At 38.9% G+C, this 21,789-nt stretch overlaps 1 protein-coding gene across 1 annotated transcript in view; it reads right to left on the bottom strand.

Annotated features, from left to right (window-relative positions):
* Positions 1 to 21,789, bottom strand: part of PTPRK (protein tyrosine phosphatase receptor type K) — a 564,673-nt gene that overhangs the window by 91,836 nt on the left and 451,048 nt on the right. Inside the window, exons 8-11 of the mRNA XM_026649826.2 lie at positions 16,566 to 16,868; positions 11,111 to 11,220; positions 9,789 to 9,990; positions 5,046 to 5,151 (exon numbers count right to left, since the gene is read on the bottom strand). Of these exons, the coding sequence (XP_026505611.1) occupies positions 5,046 to 5,151; positions 9,789 to 9,990; positions 11,111 to 11,220; positions 16,566 to 16,868 (721 nt within the window). The remainder of the gene's footprint in view (positions 1 to 5,045; positions 5,152 to 9,788; positions 9,991 to 11,110; positions 11,221 to 16,565; positions 16,869 to 21,789) is intronic.

Raw genomic sequence — 21,789 nt, 5'->3', positions numbered from 1 at the left:
ACTATGGTAGACGTCCAATAGCTACCACCTTCTTGGTGAAAACTGAAACAAAGAAGTAATTAAGCACCTCTGCCATTTCCACATTTTCTGTTATTGTCTTCCCCCTCCCCCCCCCATTGAGTAATGGGCCTACTCTGTCCTTGGTCTCCCTCTTATGTCTTATGTATTTGTAGAATGTTTTCTTGTTTCCTTTTATGTCCCTAGCTAGTTTGATCTCGTTTTGTGTCTTGCCTTGGCCTTTCTGATTTTGTCTCTACATACTTGTGTTATTTGTTTATATTCATCCTTTGTAATGTGATGGAGTTTCCACTTTTTGTAGGACTCCTTTTTGAGTTTTAGATCATTATTTCCCCAAGAGATGTCTGGGTCGTTGAAGTCTGCCATCACCACCAAGTCCTGTGCTTTGGATGATTTTGTTAGTTGTTTAAAAAAAGCCTCATCCACCTCTTCTTCCTGGTTTGGTGGTCTGTAGGAGACCCCTACCATGACATCACCCTTGTTTTTTACCCCTTTTATCCTTACGCAGAGACTTTCAACAAGTCTGTCTCTTATTTCTATCTCAACCTCAGTCTAAGTGTATACATTTTTAATATATAAGGCAACACCTCCTCCCTTTTTTCAGTGTATTACATTTATCTTCTGTAATAAGATGTTGGTGATATATAATTGATTGCAATATGAATAATTTCAGGGATGGTATTTTTCCTTTTTAATGTCAATAATAATCTTCATAAAGGATTCAACGTTCTGTCCCTTATCTCATTTTTAATCAAATGTTCAGCTGCATATGTTGTTTAAGTTTAATGCTTTCATATATATTATAGATCAACATATGCAAGTTATATGCAAGGACTGTTTGTTATTCTGTAGTTCATCACAGCAAAGGCTTTCCTGACCAGGGTGTATAAAATACTATACTACATCATAGTAGCAGTAAGGGGGGGACTTAGTGGCAAGTCGCTGGAAACCACTTTATCATAGGCTGTATTCTAGAATGCTGTTATGTTCCACAGTGAGTGTTGTGTTTTGCAGTATGTATTCAAAATAAACAGGAAATGGGGGCAAATGAAGAATAATAATAAAGAAAACAGGAAGTCAAGAAGGTCTGAATTTAACCACAGCTATTCCTCTGACTCCCTTTGTTGCCCTGGGTAAGGAACAAACTCCTCAGTTTCCCCAACGGCAAAATGAGATGATGACACACACTTATTTTTCTTCCCCCTCCACCTGAGTCTTGCAAGAATTAATGTATGTACAGTCATATGAACATGTCAAGCATTCAATCTCATGGTCACTATGACATTCAGTGGCTTGCCCCAAGTGCTTCCAGTTAAACACATGTAGCTGGCCACTCTTTGATCTTGTTGTAGTGCTGGGTATGGAAGTACAGGTAGTAACTTTGTAATGGACAGACCTTTGCATCAGCTATTTTGAGGAAAGGACACACCTTTCCTGCTAGGGCGAAGGATCTATTTTATTGGCCTTCCCTTAGAAGCTACATTTCAAAAACTCTTGGGGGGAAAATAGACCACAATACAATACCTTACCAGGCCAATAGTTATCTTCAACTATCAATATTCTAAACATGTCATCTGCATCATATTCATGGGTCACCATGGTATAAAGATGGTATGTGACTGATGAAGCTGTGAGGAAAAAAAATCCTGAAACACTAGTGGTGGATGTCACAGTCTGACCAATGGCAAGTTTGTGAATTTGATTTACCTTTTTATTTGTTTCTGGACTTCCCTGCTACACTATACACTTTTTTCTTTAAAAATATCACAGCTGCATAATTTCAGTATATAAATAAAAAGTGGTAAACTTAGAAGTTTTCTTTTGTTGGGAGTCAACTGGGCTGCCAAATATAGTCCCATTGTTTATCATATAACCCCACTGTTCACCTCTTTGTTGCTTCTTCAGTCAGAATGGGTGATCCACTGGAGTTCACAGTTCTAGGAACCTCTTAAATTAGTTCATGGGTTTGCAAAACTATTAGAAAACCATTTCCCCTGCAATATGAATAATTTTTTCAAATGTAATTCTTTATGATTTATATATAATTCTATATGATTTATATACACACACACACACACACACACACACTTCCTTTCCCCAACATCCCCACTTTCACACTTCTTATTTCACTGTCTCCGTTTTTCACTGTCTGTTCACTACTCCATTTTTCACTTTAAATTTTCATTGGTTCCTCCTGACTGGCTGGCAGGCGTGCTTAGAGCATCAACTTCATCCCTGCAGCAGGTCATCTAAATATGGGAAGATGGTGAACAGTCTGTCTGAACTGTGCTGCTACTACTAGAACACTTTTGTGAAGACTAGAGGTGCAGTTGCCAGACCGAATGGAAAAACCCTATATTGATAGTGCTCGGGACCCACCATAAACCTGAGGAATTTTCTGTGGGTAGAGGGAATTGTTACATGAAAGTACACCTCTTTCATATAGAGAGCTGTGAACCATGTGTCCTTTTCCAGAGATGGTATTAATGATGCCAGCATAACCATATGGAATTTTAGCTTTAGAATAAAAATGTTGAGTTGTTGCAGGTCAAGAATGGGTCTCCACTCTCCTTTCTTTTTGGAAACTAGGAAATATTTCAAGTATAACCTTTTTCCTTGGCGGTGATGAGGCTCCTGCTCTCCTAGAAAAGGATCTCCTCAGAAGACTGATCCATGAAGAGGGATGGGGAAGGAAGTAGGGAGAAAAACTTGACAGTATAGCAAGAAGGTATGATGTCCACCACCCACTTGTCCATTGTTATTGCTCTCCAGTTGTGGGAAAAGAATGCTAGATGGTCACCAGAGGATATGTGAGGCTTCGGTGGAAATGGCATCAATAATGGTTTGCCACTTCTGAGCATCTTGTCAAAAGTATCTATTGGTGATGCTGGGTTGATGTGGTTGACATGGAAAGTCCAGGGTATTGTGACTTTTGCACCCTCTGTCATTTATAAGGTGGTTCTATAGGATTGCTGATGCTAAAATAGCTGAGGAATAGGCCTTGGTTTGTAGGGATGTTTATTATATTTCCTCTTCAGGGCTCATGTGTGTATATATAGAACTTTGCTGCTATGAGACTTTTTATTGAGGCCCTGGGACTTAGGATATTCGAGGTCTTTGGGAGCTGTGGGTGAAGACTTGCCAGACTTGAACAGGATAGCAGAGGGATCAGTCTTCTTCCGAATGGACTTAGAGGAAGAATCTGCTCTTGTGCTTCTGAGCGCATTCCCTGCTTTCTTGAGGAAACTTTGATGGAGGGCCTGTTGGTGTAATCTCCCTTGCTCCTACGTCAGGCCTCATGTTAGGGAGGCGCGTTCCTTGACGACTCTGTACAATGTAACAGGGGTCTCCCCCAGCCTGGGTCTGACTGGAGCCTCAGCCTTTTCCATGAGGTGCTTTTTAAGCTGGAATTACAACACATGCTGGATACAGCTAGGGAAGGGCTGATAAATACTGCACCTGGTAAACATATATACTTCCCCGAGTCAGCACAGGCAGTGCCAGGGGTCATCACTGACCAAGAATTAGCGGGGACAGGCGGGAGTTCCTTGGGGTGGGGAATCTAACTAGCCACTAGCTATACTTTGCCAACCCTTCTACTCTCAATGCAGAACAAGAAGAGAGCAGGGGAGCAGGTGCAGAACAATAGACGTTGCTTGCAAGAATTCTCCAGCATCAGGCTCAGGGAGCGCATGCATACCCACAGTAGGCTACACATAGGGACCACCACTTGAAGAACACCATGTTGCTATCCAGAAGTTTCAATGGTTTATAGGAGGGCAGTCAACAGGTGGACTGTGGGCCAAATCCAGACTGCCAAATGTTTTTGAATGGATCCCAAATCTTTTTATTTACTTATTATCATCATCATCATTATTGTTATTTTTTAAATTAGTTTCTCTGGAGTCTGGAGCTTGACCAAGAAATTTGGACCTTGACAAAAAGTTATTGACTATCCCTGGTTTATGGTTTTATTTATGGATATAATATCCTAAAAAGGAAATGAATCTGAGTAGTTATCTCCTGTGCCAATAATCAAATTAACAACACCAACAGCAAGGCTCTAGAATTACAAACTCTCCATCTCTATGATAAGTAGTGAAATCTGGTTAGTCCATATTTGGTTTATCTGTACAACTATGCATTTGAAAGACTGAAATGGTGACCAATCCTACAGATGTGAACATCTAAAACACAAATATATTCTAAGCTACTCATCCTAAGTACTTAAGACTGCTTTACTCTGAATAAAACTGTTGTTTACAAACAGCTCATTTTCTGTACCTTAATGCAGACAAAATACTGTCCTATTCAAGCAAAAATATTGGTAAAAAAAAGTCTTTGTCGAATAGAAACCAAACATGGATTTCCCACTAACAATGAGAAATTAAAACAGGATGTAGATTAATCTTTGCAAACAGAATTAAATTATCTTTCAACTGGGAGGACATAGGAAAAGGTCTCTCAAAGTTAATATAACATGAAATATTTTAATATGATTAAGGGACACCCCACATAAAATTTAATAGCTATAAGTTGATTTCTAATAAGCACTTCTGGAAGGGGGAAAAAAAAAGTCAAATAGTTTATATTCACCACTATTATTCTCCTATTTCCTCCAAGCTTCCAATTTTCCAATCATAGCTATGAAATGCATTATATTATAGCTGATTTAAAATACTGGAGAGGTAGTGCTATCTTCAAATTTGCTTTCTGACAAATACTTTCAAACCTCATATTCCACAGATACCAAGAGAGGAAGTGAAATGAAATGGTTCTGAACTGGGGGGGTGGGCTAATTGAAACAGAACAGATAGGCTGATGATTCAGGTAATGAGTATCTAAAACCCCTGAAGAATTTACTCTTATTAACTATACATCTATTTGTAGTCTTTGTCTAACCAAGAAAAACAAACCTCCTGACATAAACGTCAAATGAATATCACTTAGGAATGAATTGCTTTATTAGCTGCTAGGCAACATGCAATCTACTACAGAAACTCTTTGTTTGGTTTTTAAATAAATACCTGATAGGAGCACCTTTGGCTTGAGCTGGTCTCAACAGTACAGTTATGGTAGTGGCAGTTTCATTGAGAGATGCGTCAACTCCTTCATAGTCCGGTAAAGTAGGAGCTGATTAATGTTAAGGAAAAAAAGAAGCACCAAGAATCAAATTAGCTAAAGCATTGTGAATTTTCATTAGATTCTGTAATTGCACAAAAATTGCACAAAGTCACATTTTCACAGGCTGCTAGAGTCTTTTTTATGATTTTGAAGCCAGGCACCCACTGTTGCATATCTGGAACCCCACCAGCGGTAAAAAAAAAACCCCTAAATATCCCCATATCCATTAGGTTAGATAGGTTCATACAGGACAAGGGGTGGAAATGATGGGAGAAGGCGACTACATATGTATTCTTCCTCCATTTGTACTTTTTTTGTTGTTGTTTACAGGCTTTTGCGAAAAAGGAACAAAAAGTCTGTAAATCTCTCTTTAGCCTCCTCTTTCCACCTTTTTAATCACCTGTCTTCAGACCCCCGCCCCCAGCAGCCACCATAATCTCTCTCTCTGGCCCCCACTATTTTAGGATCCTTTCAAGTTTCATGTTTACTTTCACGGAAGAATAGACGTACACTACTAGATTGGGGAGAGTGATAAAATACAGCTTCTAAATCAGCTTAGTGAAGCTAAAAGCTGCTCTGCCACTTCTGTAGCACTGCCGAGGATCACACTGGGCAAGGAGGGGAGGCAGTAGTTTCCCTTTGAAGTATCACCTGCGAGTATTCTTTGAGGAGGCATTTTAAAGGGAAATGTCTGCCTCCCTTTTCCAGCCAAGCACTCAGCAACACTAGAAAAGTGGCTGGAGTGACTTAACTTCATTGCATTGAATTGGATTAAGACTCTCAATTCAAACTTTTAAGTGAAAATAAAACTTACAGGCAGACCATTTGGGAGGTTGGTGGGGGTGGGAAGAAAGAAAACGGAGGGCTAAGTGGGGAAATGGAATGCAAGGGAAGGAGGACAGAAAAGGATGGATGAGTTGTATGAGAAATGAGGACAGCAGACAAATTACTCCACTTTAAAAAGAAATAAAAATGTATTCTTTATTTAATTCTCAGAACTTATACTGCATTAGCAGAAGCTGGAGAATAAGGAAGTTCATTCCTAAGGGAATTATACTTCACTAGAAAATAAAAAGATAATGGCTGGTTGCAGGGCCCATTAAAGTGCTCAAAATTGAAATGAAGCTACATGTAAACATTGTCAGTGGTGGAAAATCCATCACCATCCTGCGTAAATTGTTCCATTGATTAATTACTCTCACCATTAAAAATTCACACCTTATTTCCAGTCTGAATTTGTCTAGCTTTAACTTCCAACAATTGGATCATGTCATACCTTTTTTTGCCAGATTCAAGAGCCCATTGCTAAATATTTGTTCACCATGTAGATATTTATAAGACTATAATAAAGTCACCGTAAGCCTTATTTCCTAATCCTTTAATCAGTCTCCTGGCTCTTCTCTGAATCCTCTGCAATTTATCAACATCCTTCTTAAATTGTGGGCACCAGAACTAGACAAAATATTCCAGCAGAGGTCGCACCAGTGCCAAATACAGAGGTCAAATAACCTCGTTACTCCTACTCAATGTTCCCATTTATTCATCCCAGGATCACATCGGCTCTTTCAGCCACAGCATCACACTGGGAGCTCGTGTTCAGTTGATTATCCACCACAACTCCCAAATCTTTTTCAGAGTCACTGCTTCCCTGGGTAGATTCCCTCAGCCTTTAAGTATGACCTACATTCTTTGTTCCCATATGTATACATTTACATTTAGCCATATTAAAATCATATTGTTTGCTTGAGCCCAGTTTACCAAGCCATCTGGATTGCTCTGGATGAGTGATCTGTCCTTTTCATTATTTACCAATCCCCCAATTTTTGTGTCATCTGCAAACTTTATTAGGGGTGATTTTTTTGTTTGTTTTCTTCCAGGTCATTGATAAAAACAGCCACGAACTGATCCCTGTGGGTTCCCCACCGGGAACAAACCTGCTTGATTACAATTCCCTGTTTAGAATTACATTTTGAGATACCTCAGCCCGTTTTTAATGTGTGCAATGTTAATTTTATATTGTTCTAGGTGTTTAATCAAAATGTCGTGTGGTACCAAGTCACATGCCTCACACAAGTCCAAGTCAACGCTATTACGTTTATCAACCATGCTTGTAATCTCAGGAAAAAAAGATATCAAGTTAGTTTGATAGGATCTGTTTTCCAGAAACCTATGTTTGTTTGCATTAGTTACATTACCCTCCTTTATTTCATTATAAATTGAGTCCTATATCAGCCACTGATTTGGCTCATAATTGTTTTCAGCTTTGTGAAATGGCCGTATTAAAGTACCAAGTATATATATTATTGGTCTGGACTGTATTCTGTTTACACATTATAAATGTGATCAAATCATGACGACATTTACTTAGGCTACCATTAACTTTTAGTTCTATGATCAGTTTCTCTTTACCTGCTCAGACAAGGTCTAATATAGAATTCCCCCATGTTGGCTGCAACACTTTTTGCGTTACAAAATTGTCATCTATAATATTTAGAAATCCAAGGATATTTTAGTACTGGTAGCATGAGACCTCCAGCATATGTCACTCCAATTGAAGTCCCCCATGATCACACAATTTTTTCTCCCTACAGATTATAGATAGATGGGTAAGGAGGTCTGTAGTGGACACTGACTAGTGCCCCCATCTTCTGCTTTATCTGTTAAGACATTGATCCATAAGCATTCAAGATCATTTTCTTCTGACTTATCAGTGACTCTGAAACAGACAATGGCATTTTTGGCAGAGCGCCACTCTCCTTCCCCTTTTGCCCACTCAATTCTTCCTAAATAGGTTATAGCCATTGATTTTAACATTCCAGTTGTGCAAATCAACCCACCAGGTTTCAATAATACCAACTAGACTGAATTTATGCTCATAAATGAGCCATTCCAATTCTTCTTGTTTGTTAGCTAGGCTCCTAGCACTAGTGTATAGGCAATTTAAGAATTTCTTCTCTTTATGTCCTTTGGTTTCTTGATTAATTTTGTTCTCAACATCATGAACACTGCACAAAATCAAATCTCTCTCTTTTTACCTTCCCCTTTTGCTATTAGTTTAACCCCATCCTGACTATTCTAGCCTCTAAACTGTAACAGGGTACATAATTAAGGAGCTCTGCTTTTAACTGCCTCTACCCACTCTCGTTTGTGTGTGTTTGGAAACAGGGTGATGAGGGCAGTGCATGAGGAGGGCTTCACGCAGAGATTTAAAGTAACATTTGGAAAAATTTGACCCCCCTGCTTTAGAAACATTTCAAGACATCAATATAGCAGAATGAGGCTGTGACGATGTGTTCACCCCATGCTTGCCCTGAAAGGGTTAATTAAGAAGTGGGCTAATTAACCCAACAGGCCACAGCTAAGAGGAATTAGGTGACTAAGTAATTCCCGGACTGAGTGAGGGCGCCCAGCTGAGGAGGAACAAGCTGGGCTGGGACTATGGAGACACGAAATGGGAAACAGAAGGGGGCTGCCAGGAAAGTCTGCAGTCACTCCCTGGGAGAAGGGAGGTATGTTTGGTCTGGCAAACCCAGAGAGCAGGAAAGCCAGGAATGTAGGACAAGGCTCTGGGGAAGGCAGTAAGGTCTAGAAGGGAACAGGCCTTGACGGCTGGCTACAGGATCCCTGAGCCGGAACTTGGGAGTAGAGGGTGGTCCCGGGTTCCTCTGCCAGCCACTGAAGGAGTGGCACTACAAGGCAGTGAATGGGCAGAATGCCTAGGATGGCTGAAGGAAGACTTTGGTACTCTGGGAAAGGAAAACACGTCGAGTGACCTGGCCGGAGGGTGAAGTCATGACAGGCAGCAGCAGCTCATGGAATGAGAGAGGGGCTGCAGACACAGAAAGAGACAAAGGATAGTATGCAACCACAGGAAGGGGTGTTGTCCTGGTGATCTACTCCCCAGACTGAACAGGAGGATGCGCAATCCCAACAGAGAGTTGAGGGAAATAACCTGCTTAGCATTGTTTTAGGTTTTCAACTGACGTATCTTTCTATTGTCTGTCAAGTTCTAAACTTAGCATGTCATATAATCAACTAAATCTCTAAGGTTGACTTGAGACTAATTTTACTAGTTGCCAGCTCTATGAACAGCAGCCTTATTCTTTGAGAACAATACTAAAGGGTAACAGAATTACATCTACCATTATTTCCCTATCAAATTGTTTATATTTTTATTCTGTAGTTCTCTAGTTTTCATTACACTGAGATTTTTAAGACAATTAGCACCAGTATTCCTTGATTCTGCTTCCCTGTTCTGCCACTAAATTATTGTGTCACCTGTGGGTAATTTCTCTGCACCTCACTTCCCTGATCTGTAAAACCAGTGTAATACTTAACTCATAAATCACTGAGAGATTTAATTACTTAATGTTTGCAAAGCACTCTCAAATTCCTGGATGAAAAACTCAATATTTAAAATTAAAATATTGAAAACATTTGAAAATTATAGGTGCATAATTTTCTTTTAATGCACCTGCATGCCCTCGGACTTGGTAGCAGTATTTAGAGAATATATCCCAAAACATTCCCAGTAAAGTTGAACCACTTTAAATGGGTGGAGTGCATGGTCATTTGTTTTTTCGCCTTATTTTTAAAGTCTCAGAAACATACTGTAGAAAAACATTGCCTTCTGTTTTTTCGGTTACCTGAGATGTTGGTTGTTACATTGATTGCTGTTGCTGGTCCAAACCCTTTGACTGTGCTGGCACGTATAAAGAATTGGTAGGTAGTACCAGGGTGCAGATGTGAAAACACATGGTGCGTACTGTTCCAGACCTTTGACACAGTCTGTGGGGGTCCCGCCACTAGGACAGCAGGATCAAATGACCTTATACTGCTATAGCTGACCTGTTAAAATGATTGTTTTTAAAATTATGTTAGAGCTTTTGGCAGACATGGGCAGAATTTTATCTATTTTCTTATTTGTAAAGGAGATAGATGGCATGCAGATACCTGACTGTAGACACCTTGAGAATATGGTATTTGCTGAATGTTATTTTACTGATAGGTATTAAAATACAATCTGTTTCACTCTTCTTTACCACTATACATACTCTTCCCTCTTCTATCTCCCTACATTCTTAATACCTATAAGTTAGCAGGGAGCATACCTTCGGTACTCTACCTCTTCCAACAGTCACATTAAAATACTGTTTAAAATCATGCTAGGATATTCAAACCCAGCAATGATACAGTCAAGAACTCCATTAGCATAGTTCAGAGCCTGCACACACTAGAAATTCAAATATTTTTATGTTTTAATGAACTAACAAATTAGTACACATTAAGATTCCTCCCTCCTCCACTTAAAAAAAAAAAAAAAAAAAAAAAAGATAGAAAGATAGACTCTTCCCCAGAGTCTGCACATTTTGAAAGTGCCTGCATCCAAGTTCCCTGTGGGTTTATGTTTTTTTCAAGGGCTCAAACATCTCGTCATAAGAAAGAATCATTCTAGAATTTGTGTGCTGGCTTCCTTGAAGGGAGGGTAGCCAAAGTTAGATAAGTCAATTTCACCATTAATAATCCTCTTCACATTTGTGTGTGTAACCTTCTCTTTCCACAAATGAGATTCCTGAGGTCTCCACTAAATCACGGCTTTGGAAGGCTGTATATTAATATTACAAGATTTAAAATTAGTGTTTCACTTACTCATGAATTCCATCATTTGTGATAGCCACACAGCAATGCTTCTTGACCAGGCCAACCAATACTATTATGCATTGTGGCAAACTCTAGTCACCTCAATAATTCTATTACTCTGTGAAACAGAGTAACAGCTAATTAAACAGAATCTTTCTGCAAACCATAAGCACATAAAATCATTAGTAATTATTTCCCCACTCTCCAACCTCCTTAGGGTGACCAAATAGCATGCATGAAAAATTGGGACACTTTTTTTGGGGGTGGGGGTGGTGTATATGAGACAAAGCCCCTAATATCACCCTAAGCTTCCTAGATGTTCTATTACCTCATACTGCGTAATGATGCCATTTGGATCCAAAGGTTCTTTCCAGTTCAGGAAGATCTTGTCTTCAAATGGGGTCCCTTTTAGTGATTTTGCAGGTACAGGGCCAGGCACTGCAAATAAATTAGAATTTTTTAAAAGTAGGAATTCTAGAGAGAGAGAGAGAGAGAGGAGTAAACTGAACATCGGGTGATGATGTACCCCAGCAGTATTCCTTTTACTGCAGAAAAAAGGCACAAACACATCAAAGGGTGTACTCTTATCCAGGTATGCAGGGAATGCACCCAGTCGAGACCGCACCCCAAACATGGTTTCATATGCATCATACAAGGTAAATTAATTTGGTCTTGCAAAGTGAACAGTGAAAAAACCAAACCACATCACAGTCTCAGTCTTTAGTGAACCTCACTAACTTTAATAATAAACCTGTCTCAAGACCAGGACTACACTTCAGCAGAAGGATTTTGAAGACTGCCTCAAAACCAGCCTTCCAAATCAAAGGCCCATAATCATATAATTAAGTACATGTTATATTGCTCCTCCTGGCATCTACTAAAAGATAGAAATGCTTGGAAACTTTGGTGTCAGTCACCCCTCTTCTAGCTTTGTTGTTTTAAAAACTAAAAATCTTAATTAAAAAACAGCAGTTCAACCATCACCGCCGCTTTCCACGACAACAATGTTAATGCTGCAGTAGAGGGAGAACTGCCTGCTTCAATCTTTCAAATAAAAAGTTTTTCAAAGCTTTGATCTGAACTAAGCTAGAATGACCAAAGTTTCTTATATCAATGTAATCAGTGAAGGAATGTCTCCCCATCCCCGGTATATTAAGGTTTGAAGAGTCACTTTAGGGCCCATTACCTGAAGTATGATTCATAACAACTAGTAATCACATCAGTACTAGGTCTGAGTGCTTAGTTATCTCCCATTTTCAGTTTACAAGATTTTCACACCCCCTTGTGTATATGGTTCTTTTTAACCATCAGCAGCTCGCCTGGAGTTGAGTATGAATGTTTTGAAAGATTGGTGGGAAGGGGGGAGTGCAGAATGAATGTAAGAAAGATTTTATTTTTAAAAAGTCTCTCAACTTAACAACTTGTTTTGATTTAAATATCCAAGCATATATTTATCTTCCCTTTTTAATTAGTTCCCTTCTCCTCCCTCCCCCCTTAATCCAACATGCAATGAGCTTCACACATGACATTTCCTGGAGATTTATTTTCAAAGTATCCTGCAATTTTGTAAGGGGCAAAAATAAATTAAAAATCACTGGATCAAAGGAAGTGCTATGCACCGTGTTAGCAGAATCAAGGAACAGAGAGTGGCCTGTCACAACAGTAAGATTTATTTCAGTCTACATGGAAGACATAAATGATGAGCTGACCTCTGGGATAGGCAGCATAATTTGATACATTAATAATAAATTCATGGAGTCAGAGAAGCCCATAAGTAAACAGATGAGACTCCAACCCAACTTCATAGGAACTGTTCATCCATCTGTCAGTTGAAGACTTGGGAGAAGTTAACTAAACGCATATACTGCTGTTTTGCTTCACTGTACTGACACAGATTGTGTAGTGGATAAAGGCTGATGTGCCATGACAGCCCCTCTGTGCTGTTTGTGGCATTCAAGGATGCTACCATAGGCATCAGTCTATTTTTCATGGGAATGCTCGGCTGCTACTCTTCTCCAGTGAAGCATAGTGTTACATGTAGTCTGACCCAGGTGATATCTTTCATTTTACATCTGAATGTGTGTATAAGAATGTATGGGACTGTAGCTAGAGAATTCCAAACACACTTGCTTATATTTTGCTAAAACAGTTTTAAAAATAGCATGGGGGCGGAAGGGGTAAACAAATGTCCACACATAGTTTGCAAAGAAACCTGAAAAAATATTTATTGTGTCTCATTTTTAAAGAGATTGTGCTGCATAAAGGAGTGAAACTGGACACAGGACTACGGGAGTCTTGTGTTTTCATGCACCCTCCCACATTTCTTTTTAAACACACAGCGGGAGAAGCCCACAGACTGATCACACTGCATGATCATAGTTTGCGCTTCTGCACTATAATATTCTTTAATGCTGGCAGCAATAATGTTAAACTGACTGGCACTACATGAGCCTAGTTAGTTACATGATTCTTTTTCCACGGGCACCAAAAAAGCATTGGAACAAAAGTTCAAACTGTGATTATAAAACCTCTGCTGCTGAGAATGCTAGACACATAAATTGGGGGGAGGGGAAGGGAAGTAGAGGAAAAAATAAGTGCCTAGAAACAAAGGTTGGCAAGTGAGGAGAGGGATATTTGAAAGCAAAGAGATTCTAAAGAGGAGTGTATCTGTAAACCAGTAAAGGAGAGGGGAACTCACGTTAACACTAATTCCAAGTATAAACGAGGTCACTGATATACAGGTGGGAAAATTCAGAAAATCAAGTGTTTTGGCAAGCACCAGTGGATCATTTGACCAGAGTGACAAGATTCAGTATCTTTTTTGATCTAAAAGCCTTCATTCTCCATATTCCCAACAATAACCCAAAAGTTAAATGCAAGGCGAGGTTTGTACATGTTATAGTTTTTTTGGCCAAATTCTGCAAATCTAACTGGCTAAAGGATATGAGAAGAGAATAAAAGGATATCTTGAAAAGGCAACTACTCAGCAACAGAGAATGAAACTCAATTCATGTGGGCATAGCATCATTGCTTTGTTGATTCTCATGAAATACAGCAACCATAAATCCCTATATTAAACGTAGGCATATCTATAGTTCCCTCCAGTTTATATTTCTAACCACCTACAGAAAACTTAACACTAAATTTGATCTGCATAAAATATTAAAATTCTGTATGTCTCAAAAAATTCCTGTATATCAATCTCTGTGGTTCTCCACAACTCCTGCATTCAAAAATAAAAATGTAAAATTTTAGAGCCTGCAAGTCCACTCAGTCCTACTTCTTGTTCAGCCAATCACTCACACAAAAAAGTTTATTTACATTTGCAGGAGATAATGTTGCCCGCTTCTTGTTTACAATGTCACCTGAAAGTGAGAACAGGCATTCTCATGGCACTGTTGTAGCCGGTGTCGCAAGGTATTTACGTGCCAGATGCGCTAAAGATTCATATGTCCCTTCACGCTTCAACCATCATTCCAGGGGACATGCGTCCATGCTGATGATAGGTTCTGCTTGATAACAATCCAAAGCAGCGTGGACTGATGCATGTTAATTTTTATTATCTGAGTCAGATACCAACAGCAGGTGGTCTTTTTTGGTGGTTCAGGTTCTGTAGTTTCCGCATCGGAATGTTGCTCTTTTAAGACTTCTGGAAGCATGCTCCACACCTCGTCCGTCTCAGATTTTGGAAGGCACTTCAGATTCTTAAACCTTGGGTCAAGTGCTGTAGCTATCTTTAGAAATCTCACATTGGTACCTTCTTTGTGTTTTGTCAAATCTGTAGTGAAAGTGTTCTTAAAATAAACAACATGTGCTGGATCATCACCCGAGACTGCTATAATATGAAATATATGACAGAATGCGGGTAAAACAGAGCAGGGGACATACAATTCTCCCCCAGGGAGTGCAGTCACAAATTTAATTAATGCATTATTTATTTAACGAGCGTCATCAGCCCGGAAGCATGTCCTCTGGTATGGTAGCCAAAGCATGAAGGGGCATATGAATGTTTAGCATATCTGGTACATAAACACCTTGCAATGCCGGCTACAAAAGTGCCAGGCAAATGCCTGTTCTCACTTTCTGGTGACATTGTACATAAGAAGAGGGCAGCATTATCTCCTGTAAATGTAAATAAACTTGTTTGTCTTAGCGATTGGCTGAACAAGAAGTAGGACTGAGTGGATTTGTAGGCTCTAAAGTTTTACATTGTTTTGTTTTTGAGTGCAGTTATGTAACAACAACAAAAATCTACATTTGTAAGATGCACTTTCATGAAAAAGAGATTGCACTACAGTACTTGTATGAGGTGAATTGAAAAATACTATTTCTTTTGTTTATCATTTTTACAGTACAAATATTTGTAATCAAAATAATATACACTGATTTCAATTACAACACAGAATACAATATATATATGAAAATGTAGAAAAATATAAAAAATGTTTAATAAATTTCAATTGACATTCTATTGTTTAACAGTGCGATTAAAACTGCAATTAATCACGATTAATTTATTTAATCGCAATTAATTTTTTTGAGTTAATCGCATGAGTTAATTGCGATTAATTGACAGCCCTAATCTATGTCCTTACATGTACGTGTGTACACACACACACACACACACACACACACACGATAAACTGTTTCTTTCTCTATTATGTGAATTGGCAGTTAGTCAGCTAAAGGTAACTAAGCCAGCTCTATTTCCATACTATAGTTTGCATCTAATTAAGGAACTATAGTTAATGCTATTTTAGTTCCAAATTAAGATTCATAACAGACAATCACTGAATACCTTGATAAACATCTAATTCTGTCCTTTGTTTCTCCTCATGTAAGTAAGGCTGTCTTGCTAGTGGACTTAAACCAGGGACATTAAGAAGGAGGTCTCAAAAAATTACTTTTTCTCTGTTTAAAAAAGTCAGCTAATAGATAATATATGTGCTATATAACATGTAACATATTCTGTTGAAGCTATCTTGAATTTCAGGTAGAATCTTACAATGCTGAACTGAATATTTAAATATAAATGTACAGAATAAATTTCCTCCATTGAATATTCTAAAAAAAAAGTCCTTAACTAACACCACAAATGGTCCTCGTGTCCTATATGAATATATTTCATAATTAAAGAAACATTTTTATCCTACATAAAAGTTATGCACAGTGGCATGGGCTAAATGTTGGTCCATTTCAGTTAGTTTTCCAGAATGACTACTAAAATATTTGAAAAGCCCCAATTTTGGGGGCCATTTAACCTTCTTACAACTAATTAATAGACCAAGGGTGGCCAAACTGTGGCTTGTGAGCTACATGCGTCTCTTTTACCATTAAAGTGAGGCTCGCGGAGCCCCCCATGCCACCCCCCCATTCTCCATCTACCAGACTCGAAGGGTGGGGGTGGGGGAGAGCTTGGGACCTCTGCCTTGCAGTGAGGTGGTGGGGTAGGACCTTCTGCCCAGCGGGGAGTGGGGTCACAGAGCTTCAGCCCTGCGGGGTGCTCCTTCTGGGGCTCAGGGTTTCAGCAGGGGCGGGGCTGAAGCCCAGAGTCCTGTCAGGCGCCTGTCGCAGAGCAGAAGCCTCAAGCCCTGGAGCCTGGCAGATGTTCTCCAGCTCTCGGACTTCTGAAGATTGTCGTATGTGGCTTGGAGGACCAGTAAGTTTGGCCACCCCGTAACAGACTGACTTTTGTTCATCAGGAAACGTATTTTAACTTACTACACCATTCCCTCCCGCTCCTTTAGATTAGACATCATGTCTATAATAGCATTTGTGCATACCATCTTCATCTGTTTGAATAATGGTCTCCTCACTCTCCTTTCTCCCTTCAGGATTAGTTAGGATCATTTTGAGGCTGACATTTGTGTAAGGAGGCAGGTGATTCACCACATGCTGGGGTGCTTTGGGGTCCATATCCAAGCAGTCTGCTTTGTTCTCATTGTGACCACGGAAGTAGTGGTAGCAAATAGTTACATTGAAAGTGTGACATCGAGTAATATTGTAACCCAGAGACTCCCAATCCACTGCAATGTGTCTGGCCTGGATCTCAGCAATCTTCAGAGTTTTTGGTGTTCTCATGGGCTCTAGAAGACACAGAATATAATGAAGTAACACTGTTAACATTTCCCACATTCACATTGACTTGTTAAGTGATACACTTAGAAATGTCAAAGCACCGGAGATACCCAGCAAGTACAAACCCATCACTGGAAGAAGTGACATCCCTTGCAAGAAATATCCTGAAGTGAAATGCCACACATTTTCATTTCTTTCTGCTCCGTCTCTTCTCCATAGGTTTCAATCAGTGATTAAGATTTACCAACATTAAAAATAAAATGTTAATTAACAGTGCTAACAATTCAAAGCATTTAAGAATACAGAAGGCAAATTCAGGAAGAGTGACCAAAAGGCCACCACAGCTGTTGTTGCTAACTTCCCCCTATTTCCCCTTTATCGTTTTTTAAATGAGTAAATTAGATAATATATCATAGTGGTGAAGAGTCAACATGCTCTGCGGTATGATTTATCATGCCACCAAGCTATGCTGTATACTAATTACACTAATTGCTGTACTAAACTAGCAGTTACAAAAATGATGCAGATATTCATTAACATTTATTATTTCGGTAATGATGCTATTAATTCAAGCAAGAAAGCCAAGAAATATTACAAAAACACTTTTGGATGTTTACATCATATTCTACCTCCTTTCACCACCCAATACACTTTGTCTGTGCATATCTCTGAGCTAGTAATCAGTGCACCATCACTCAAGCTCAATTGTTATCTGCACATGAACTTCCACTCAGCTAGAAAGTAACAGCAGAACACGGGATACTTGGCTGGGTTGCCATCAATCTATCATTGTCTCTCCAGCGAATTCATCCCTTATGCAAGACTAACTTTTATAGTCAAACTTAATTAAAATGATTACACAATGAAAGTCATGACCATGAATATATATACACTAGAGCTGCACTAGAAATTTACCAAGGGAATGTTTCTACTCTCTTAATATATATTTGCTTGCCAAAGAAAATAAAGCAAGCTCTAGGGTACACTTTAACCTTGTGTCTTTGCTGATTTAAGGTGAAAACAACAAGAGAGAATACACATACGTGAAAGACATATTCTTCTTTTTGGGGTGCGACTGTCCTGTGTAATTTTCCTTTATGAATCAAGAATCTCAAGTAGGCAAATGTTCTGTAGAAAGCACAGATGGCCTATCCAAATGTGTGTGAGTCTCAAGGAATATATTCTATTCAGCATGCAGTTTATAAGACAACTGCAACCAAACTACTTAATTTTCTTTCTCTACACACACACAGTTATGGATTAAAAGTCACACATTAGTTTTCTTAATATTCACATTAACCCATCACCTCCCTCTCAAATCCACTATGAGCTTGAATTTAATTGTTCTCTTCCACCCTTGAGTTACTATCAAATTCATGGTAAAAGAAAAAAATTAGACTTCCTGGGGAGTGGCCTTCCGAACACGTTGCCCAATGTGACTGAGAGAAATCATTTAATGGGTGCATGGAGATCAGATGGATGATGGAGGGACATAAGCTTCCTTTGGAAAGTGAGCACTGGGTGTTACTTGTCTGCTGATCTATCTGAAAAATAGTAGTTATAAAGAAGGGCAAGTATCAGGGGGTAGCCGTGTTAGTCTGTATCTACAAAAACAACAAGGAGTCCGGTGGCACCTTAAAGACTAACAGATTTATTTGGGCATAAGCTTTCGTGAGTAAAAACCCCACTTCTTCGGATGCATAGAGTGAAAGTTACAGATGCAGGCATTATATACTGACATTATACATTATATATATGTGTCAGTATATAATGCCTGCATCTGTAACTTTCACTCTATGCATCCGAAGAAGTGGGGTTTTTACTCACGAAAGCTTATGCCCAAATAAATCTGTTAGTCTTTAAAGAAGGGCAGTAACTTGATAGTTCCTCAGGATACGTTTATACTATAAGCTCTGCGGAAGGGGTTTTTCCATTGCTGTAATAAAGGCACCCCCACAGAAGGCAGTCTATACTGGGGCTTAGGTCAGCTTAACTATGTCTTTCGGGGGGGGGGGGGGGGGGAGGAGATGAATTTTTCACGCCCCTGAGCAACACAGCTAAATTAACCTAAACTTTAGGTGTAGACTAGACCTCAGAATGGGATGGTTCAGGATCAGTTTTTCCCTTTAGTGAGTGTAGAAAATCCATATTCCAATGTTTTAGGAGAATATAAAAAGGAAACAAAAATTACCAAGTCTTTTTAGACTTTTTTAGCTAGATATTTTAGACTTAGACAAGGTGGGTGAGATAATCTTATATTATACATCAACTTCTGTTGGTGAGAGAGACAAGCTTTTGGGTTTACAGGTGACCCGAAGAAGAGCTCCATGTAAGCTCAAAAGCTTGTCTCTTTCAACAGAAGTTGGTACAATAAAAGATATTACCACACCCACCTGGTCTCTCTAATATCCTGGGACCCATGTGGCTACCACAATATTGCATACAACCTTTAGACTTGGATAAAACATCCCTATGCACTCTGATTGAGAATTTGAAATCTAAAGAAATAAATGGACGTCTGTGTAATTAGACAAGTTTTGTTTTATATATTACTTTCTCTTCTAAAAATGATCCCACTGTTCTCAATTTTCTTTTTCCTATCCCGAGTCATGCACCCATCCTGCACTATAAAACATACATTTCTAACCTGCTCCATGTATTAAATTAATTTAAAAAGAGCATATGCACATAATAATATAGGATAGTTGGTTCTGAAGATTCAAGCCTTGCATGTCTGAGAATCAAGCAGAGCCTTAGACCAACCGGTGATGGGAAATGCACTGAATTTTGATTTGGTTTCCTCCAAGTCAGAACCTTAATATGCATTCACACTACGTTACATAGGATTTTTTAAATAAAAAAAAATACGCTTTGTTAATCTTGAAAAAAATATTTTACAATTCTATGCAAATTTTACAAATGTGTGTCAGTATCAGAGGAGATATTAAAAAGCATCCTTTATTCACCTGTCGAAAAAGGAGGAATAAGATAGCAAGCATGATCTAGCTTTCTCACAGGCACTCTTATCTTTGGCAGAGATTAACCAATTCTGCGTGACTGAGGTGGTAATTAAAGTCTACAGAGTCTCTCAACAGCTTTGGTAAACTCTGCCAACTGTCCCACTGCTGCTAAAATGATGCTTTAAACACAATTTTACTCTTGCCTCTGAAAAACATTCACAACAGGGCTCTCTAGAGGTAAAGTCCAATTGTTTTAAACTGCTGCACCACAAATTCTCCATCTGTAAGGCCCTGGTAGAAAGTAATCTTCCAATAATTATTTTTCTCAGATAAAATGCTATTGAATTGCTTAGTAAGCTTCAGGAAACTTGCTGCATCTCATTACGAAAAAAAATATTTTAGATAAGAAGAAGAGGAAGCTCCCTCCCCCACCCACACTGCCATGATGTCCTTCAGAGCTTTACTTTCCCCCAAAACATTATCTTAATTCTCCTGTACTTTCAATCCAATTGATGGTTATTTTCTCAGTTAAAGGTATCCTTTCAGGAACAGCAGTCCAAGCCAGTGTGTGGTGGGGTGTGTAGCAATTTATTAATCTCATCCCTTGGTGGTTGTAATTTCCCTCCCTTGAACTTTCCAATCACAGCTAGAACTGCTTTGTCTAAAGAGTATGAATGTCACTCCAGAACTTGCTCCTCTGTTATATTAGGTTATACCAAAGTGGTATCCCCTGCTTAACATGAATGGAATAAGACTCCTTCCAGAACACTCCTAATTTCTTAATCAATGAACTGAAACTAAAATAGTAACAATACACAGCTCTTGCCATTTTCAAAGCACTGTACAAACATTAATCTTCTCAACACCTGGCCCTGTCAGATAGGTAAGTATTATTATTCCCATTTGACTAATGAGGAAACAGACACAGAGAAGTTAAGTGACTTGCTCAAGACCACAAGGCAATTTATTGTCAGAGCCAGGAATAGAATTCAGATGTACCTGGCTCCCATCTGTGTTAAATAACACTGGCCAACAATAGCAGTGGCACATGCACCAAGCTTAGGTTTCAAATACTAATTCCCAATGAAAAAGATAACTTTACCCCTGCTCCTCAATGTCAGTTCTTTAAAGGTGATTAGAAAAAATTTTGCTAAAAGAAAAAAAAAATTAACTGAATATCTATGCAGAATTAAGGACAAATAATTTGAAAAACACCACCTTTATGTACTCATCCCCTTGAGTGACGTTACACCTATCCTCAAACTTTAGGCACAGGAACAGTTCAAATTTTTAAAAGAAAACTTTACGGGAAACAATTTCAATTCACTCAATGTCAATACCCATCCCCCCTTCCTCATCTCCAACTCAACCTCTCCCTTCAGAAAACATCTGAGCGAATAGACAGATCTTGCAGCATGCTCTGAAGGACAAACTTGAGTGTCTATTACCCCAAGGGAGGAGAAAGTTTAATTGTTCAGCAGGACTCCCTCCACAGAGAACACTCTTCCCCTAGGTGAAAACATCTAGGGGCCATGAACTCAAGTTGACTGTAACTTTCAGATTTAAAATGAGAGAGAGAGAGAGAGAGAGAGAGAGAGAGAGAGAGAGAGAGAGATGTTCTTTAAGGCCCTGATTTAGCAAGGAAATTAAAGCATGTGCCTTAGTTGAATCAGGGCCTACAATACTTAATTTGTCGAATACTGAATTTTGCATCCAAGATTTTCCTAACAAGGACCTGAACAAATCACAGTTAACAGAGTGCCATTTTAGGTGACTTGTGAACTGTCAAGAATCAAAATGGGATTTTCAGATGTGAAGGAGTGAAGGTTTCTCAAGTATCAGGAAAATTGTTATTTTTTAACTTTGTACAAATTTGGTGTTCATTATACTGCTTTGCAAGCTTAAGCTGCTGTCTATGGTGTAAAGCTATAACAAGGGACAGTACTCAAATTTTTTGTTTTTGAGTTTA

This window comes from Terrapene carolina, unplaced genomic scaffold, assembly GCF_002925995.2.
Source record: "Terrapene carolina triunguis isolate 2854851 unplaced genomic scaffold, T_m_triunguis-2.0 Scaffold85, whole genome shotgun sequence".
NCBI classification, from domain to species: Eukaryota; Metazoa; Chordata; order Testudines; family Emydidae; genus Terrapene; species Terrapene triunguis.
Note: the sequence above shows the minus strand (reverse complement) of the source record. Positions and strands in the feature narration are given on the sequence as shown.